At 40.2% G+C, this 6,210-nt stretch overlaps 1 protein-coding gene across 1 annotated transcript; it reads right to left on the reverse strand.

Annotated features, from left to right (window-relative positions):
- Positions 1 to 363: 363 nt before the first annotated feature.
- On the reverse strand, positions 364 to 5,661 carry prlhr2b (prolactin releasing hormone receptor 2b). Its single transcript, XM_088434808.1, has 2 exons — positions 5,252 to 5,661; positions 364 to 1,583 (listed from the first exon to the last, which is right to left on the reverse strand). Exons 1-2 carry the CDS (start codon positions 5,659 to 5,661, stop codon positions 950 to 952), a joined length of 1,044 nt encoding a protein of 347 aa, XP_088290934.1. The 3' UTR covers positions 364 to 949.
- Between the last annotated feature and the right edge of the window lie 549 nt (positions 5,662 to 6,210).

Consider the following 6,210-nt stretch of genomic DNA (forward strand, 5'->3'; position numbering starts at 1 on the left):
AGGAAATGTGCTTTATTAATACTCTTACTACTCACAGACAACACAAATCTGTACATACGGGCCTTTAAAAGCTAACAAAAACATTTTTTTCACAGCAACAAAGATAAAAAGTACTTCATTATTTTTGTACAGCAGCTTGCGGCTAAGGTGAATTTGAAGGGCTCAAATAAAAATAACTATTGGGCAACAGAGAAAAAATATCCACTGCCACACTTATCCTTGATCCTTGATTCAAAATTGTTGTAGTGCGGTCTTTCTCAAATAGTGGGATGTAAGGTAATGCTGGAGGGGGTGACCCTAGGGAACGTTTTTTATTTCTTATTTTTTTATTCCATCTGGAGTGTAATTGCAATTTTAAAAAATGTTCAGGCATGTTGGTGCACTTTTTTCAGTTTTAGACTAACCGGGAACTTGTAAATTGGCTGTCAAAAAGTAGATGTAGAAAGTTGATTAATGTTGTTTTTTTTTCTTTTTTTTTAATTTTGAAAAGGATACCGTTTTAGGAATGCTTGAACAACTTTTATAGATAATAATATTTAGAGTCTGAGCAACAAGTTGGGGGTGGTGCAAATAGTTTTCTCTTTTTTTCCCATTTTAGATTAACCTTTAACCAGTATAAACGTTGTTGAAAGTTGATTTGTACTGCTTTTTTCTTTTGTTAATATTAAAAAGGATACATTATTAGTTATACTTCTTCAATTTTTGATAGATATCTTATTTAAAGTCGCACGGAAGTGGTGGGTGACAGATTTTCTCTTATCTGGGAGTGGCGGCATGGGTTTAGTTCCGTCTGAGGGACAGTGTAAATTCAGAGTTTGTCCATTTTCATATGTGCCATGTGATTTGATGAACAGTCCAGGTTGCATTCTGCATTAGGCTTTTGTGATCCTGAAGAGGATAAGAGCAAATGGATGGACGATTGGAGAGTGTTTGCTCCCTCCTCGTGGGACTACAAGGCCACACCAGCGGCGCGGCGCTTGACGGGCACGCCGACACGGCTGCGGCACTTGAGCATCTTCCGCAGCTCAGCGCGGAAGCGGTCGTGCAGCCACGCGTAGAGAAAAGGGTTGCAGCATGACGAGCTCATGGCACACAGGTGGCAGAGCAGCTGGATGAGCAGGAAGAAGCGCTTGTTAATGAGCCGGATGTCGATGTCCCGCAACATGTTAAAAACATGAATAGGGAGCCAGCACACGGCGAAGGCCGACACCAAGAGAGCCACCAGACGGAAGATCTTCCTCTTGCGGGCTTGCTGGGCGTTCGCCTTCTCCTTTGTCTTGTGGCCGGGCGCCACGCACTTCTTCAGCTTGACCGTGATGCACAAGTAGGATACAAAGACAGCAGATAAGGGCAGGACGTAGGTGACCAGCAGGGTGCTGTACGCGTACACGCGTCGCTCCTTCTCCTGGCCCAGCCAGAACTCCTCGCAGATGGTGAAGCCTTCTTCCTTGAACTCCACGTGGTAGGTGTGGCTCACTGCCGGGGCGACCAGGCCGCAGGACAGTAGCCAGATCCCAGCGAGGACGCACACACAGGTGGCCACAGAGGTGCGCTTTTTCAGGGGGTGCACAGTTGCGTAATATCTACAAATATGCAAGAGCGCATTACATACTGGTTCATTTGGACACATTTAAATATTGTGTAAAATTTATAATGAACACAATTGAAAAACTGTAATGTACCATTATAGTCTCACTATACACACAATGAAATGTTTTTTTTTAATAATAAAAAAAATGTATATATATTTACTAGAGTTGTCTCAATCACATTTTTTTTGCACCCATGCCCAAGTCAACTGATTTAGAAGATCTGCCATAGACCAAGTCTTGATTCGATACTTCGACAATGTAATGTCTAAAAGCCAACTTTTTGGATCTTTTCATCTTGTTCCAAAATCGATGTCTCATCCGAAAGACTCCCAATGTGTTATTTTCCTTCATTGATGCATTTTGTAGCATCCCTTGCTTATTCTGTGCAGATGAACCCTTGCAGATGAAAACATCTTCAAGCGCGTTTGTGAGGGCAGGAGCAATTCGTACCTCCCGCACTGGCTATGCATGAGAAAATACACAGCCACCTTATCCACGACTTTTAGTTTTGTTTTGGTTGTGGAGATGAGGAAACGAGATTTTGCACCAAATCGGCCAAGTAAACAGAAGTTTCATTTATTAGCTACATTATGGTCAAGTGGTGAAAATGTGTGTTAGGGAGCACACAGCGGGACAATCAACGGCAGTAGTAAACCATTGACCTGTGGGTGGAACTATTTTTATGAATACTAGGTTGCCATGGAGACTGATTTGATAAGAGTAACACAGAGGGAAGTATTGACTGTTTTGCATTTTAATGTCAGTAAAACGCTTGTTTTTGGCCCTGATATTCACACTGTTGAAAGAATCTCCATCAGCTGCAAGCCTCGTGAGGATGAGCGCTCAAGATGACGGATGCATGCATGTTTCGTGACCCGCCGGCATCAAACAACATCATAACGGGGGCGAACCAGCTACACAATATGAGGTGTGGTGTGTGTAAAATATAACTCCTTTAAGGTACAATATTTACCCAATTGTTGGACGTGTTAGTATACTGTAGGCCAAATGCTAAAAAATTATAATTTGTTACTTTTGTTTTGACAAACCAATATGCCGTGCCATCCATCCATCCATCCATCCATCCATCTTTATTCTGGGATCGGGTTGCCGGGGCAGCAGCTTGGGTAGGGAAGCCTCTTCCCTGTGGGACCTACCCAGAACACCTCACCAGGGAGGTGTCCGGCAGGCGTCCTAGCCAGATGCCACCTCAACTGGAATCTGTGACAAAGGGCAACCTTGGCGGAGTCCAACCCTTACGACTGCAATTTATTGCCAGAAATGCAAACCAAACTCTGACATCCGGAGGACATGGGGAGAAATAGGGAAAAATGCTATGTATTTAGAAGTAGCATATTGACACTTGAATAAACTTTATTGATATTGGTTTGTCATGGTGACACTTCAACTGGACACCAGATGGATATAACTGACATTGCACCCAACCTATAACAATACTATTTATGCCTTTATTGTATGTTATCTTGTATAATTTCTATTTAACCCAAGTTTAATATCCATGAAATGTACAGTCAATAAATAATACGCATACTACTAGATACTTGTCTTTCCTTTAACGGGAATAATTTCAACCTTGAAGGTTCCACTCTATGACAGAAAAAAATATTTTCAGCATGCATGCTGCTGGTTTCAGTAGCTTTGTGCATCCAAACATTCTTAAATATGGGTAACATTGTGTTTAGCTCATACTGTGCTTTATAACATAACACCCCAAGCAATTTAGAGGATTGCCCAATTTGTATAAATATGAATATGCCAAGTACAAAAGCCTGGCATGTTTATAACGTATAATTTGAGGAGGTGAGCATCATGAAGCTCAACTGAATGGCAGTGACAGATTTCTTTGGAAACAAAAAGACTGTGTTTACTTCTAATGGCATTAAAAAGCTGCTGTGCTCAAGAGAAATACATAATTAAACCCGGCTGGTGACAGAGAACGTTTGCGTGACAAAAATACAATGTTCTGTGCAAATGCAACGGTAATGGATTTTTTTTCCAGTGCATTTGCAGCACAGAACATCAAGGTCACATGCATTTATATCAAAAGGTAAAAAAAGAAAAAGAACCACATAACATTGATCTGTTCAAGTGTTGTATATCATCACTGAAATCTTCTGTTCTCATTATACTCCATTAATCAGAAAGTATCTTGATCGATAAATAGCCCCATAAGGTGTATTGAGGCTTGAGGATTTCACAAAGAAATTGATTTTCCATTGATCTTAATATTAGGGATGCGGGTTATACAAATGTTTGGCTGAAGCCGAAAACCAAAAATGAGAAATGCTTTGCTGAAAACCAAGACATCAACAACAACAAAAACAACAATAAAGAAAAACTGCTTGCTCTGTCTCAGAATATTATTCGTGGTAAGTGTTTTCACGCTTGTTTAAAGGGGATTCATTGAATTTGCGATTGTGATATTTATTGAAAACAAAAACGGGTTGGTTCTTTATTTTGATTCATTGACATACCAATCACTAGTATGGAAGACAGAAGTCTAGTTATTTAGTTAAGTATTGCAAATATAAGTGACTATCATGATGACATCAGCCTCATCAATCTTCTTAATTCATGTCGGCTTGTATATTTGAAATGTCTGACTGCATTTGAATGCACCCAGTGCTACGCATAGTTATCGGATAGCACGGATCGATCGGATAGCACGGATCGATCGGATAGATTTGTGCCGTATCATACACTGACTGTGTAATTCTAATTCTTAGCCTCCTTAATCAACAATTGAATATGAGTGGTAGAGATGTGATGTGATGGCAATAAAAATGGAATTAGCGAAAAGTTTAGTATTTTACTGTAGCAACCACCGCTGTGATGGCCACTTTAAAAAAAAAAAAATTACAGTGGTACCTCTATTTACAAGATTAATTTGTTCCAGAAGTCATTTTGTAACATCCATTTTTCAAAAGTAGAGGTACTTTTTACATATAAATAGCCTAATCCGTTCCAAGCCCCCTAAAGTTGCTCCCAAACCCTTTAAGTGAAAGCTGTTGAAAATATAAAAAAAACTGGCAAAAACTATAACAAACACATTAGAACCACATTACTACATAATAATAATGGAATTCAAAACACATCATGTAAAGACTGATTTAAAAAAAAAAAATCTAAACCCTTGAATGCAGTTCCTGTTTGACTGGGAATGGCGCTGGTGTGTTTGTGATCAGTGCAGAGAAAGAGAGAGCGAGAGGGAGAAGAAGAGTGTGACATAACATTTATTTTTGGATTCTGTGCTCCCTGTGTGATGTCATTCAGCAACTACTAAAGTGCTAACGACATGCTAACGACACTAACATCACACACCACAGCCCACAGTGGTATGTTACGTATGTGTTTTTTTGTGAATTTGTACAATGTCAGCTGTAACTAATGTAAATGTTATGTTTTGTTGATGTTATGTTAATTGGTTAATTTATGGTAATGTACATTTTGGGCACCACTGCAAAACTTTTTCATTTATTTATTCGTATATAAAAATACAGTATCTGTCTGCTGTGCCTCAGTCGAGCTTAATGTTTTCTTGGTGCCACTGTACAGCTTTAGAATAGAGACAGGAGTTTTAAAATATTCAGAGAGATTTCCACAAGAAACCAAAGTGTGACATGGTTTGAGTCACCCACCTGTCCACAGCTATGGCAGTGAGCGTGAAGACGGAAACGTAGACGGTGACCGGCTGGATGAGGAACACGAAGTAGCACATGAAGCGGCCGAAGACCCAACCATGAGGGTTGAAGGCATACGCAAGGGTGAAGGGCACGCACGTCACGCACATGAGCATGTCTGAGAAGGCCAGGTTGCCGATAAAGAAATTTGTGACATTGTGCATTTTGCGTGTTCGGCAGATGACATAGAGGAGCAGGTAATTGCCGAAGACGCCCACCGCTACCACCAGAGCGTAGCACGGGATGATCAGGGGCTTGAAGGTCTGCAGCAGGGCCACATCAGCGAACGGTGAGCTTCCATTGCTGGAGTTGCCGTGCACGGCCACTTCATAAATGTCTTTGTGCAGGCTGCTGCCATTTGTCTCCATGGTGGCAAAGCCGTCAGCCTCCTGAATAAGTGAGGCAAAACATGTTTCTTTAAGGAAACATCCAAAACGAAAGGTCATGCCTTAGTCTAGCTAGTTGAAGAAAATACCTCAAATTAAGCAATGATCTGTTAACAGTAAAATAAATGAAAAACTAGCCATACTTTGAAAAGTGCATCTTAATGACTACCGAAGACATTTGCGTGCGGTTAAATGGGAAAATAATGAGCGAAGAAGTCACTCTCCGAAATGTGCAAATGGAAAATGTCAGCGTGAGTTGAGTGAGTCAACACTTTAGTTTTTATCCAGTCATTGAAATGCTAGAACATTCTATTGGGAACCTTTTTTTCTTTTAAAGCACTGACCTTGCAATGCCTACGTCACGAAGACATTATGCAGGCAAATAAATCCAAGATAAAATAAAATTGCAATAAAATGTTGACATTGATGTACAAAAAAAAGAAAGAAAATTAGACCAAACCTTTATTGAGGGCCTCTGAAGAAACTTCAAAAAGCAATCTTGAAATGTATGCATCTTTTACGAATTAACAT

Source organism: Hippichthys cyanospilos, chromosome 15, assembly GCF_059441005.1.
Source record: "Hippichthys cyanospilos isolate Australia breed blue-spotted pipefish chromosome 15, RoL_Hcya_1.0, whole genome shotgun sequence".
NCBI classification, from domain to species: Eukaryota; Metazoa; Chordata; class Actinopteri; order Syngnathiformes; family Syngnathidae; genus Hippichthys; species Hippichthys cyanospilos.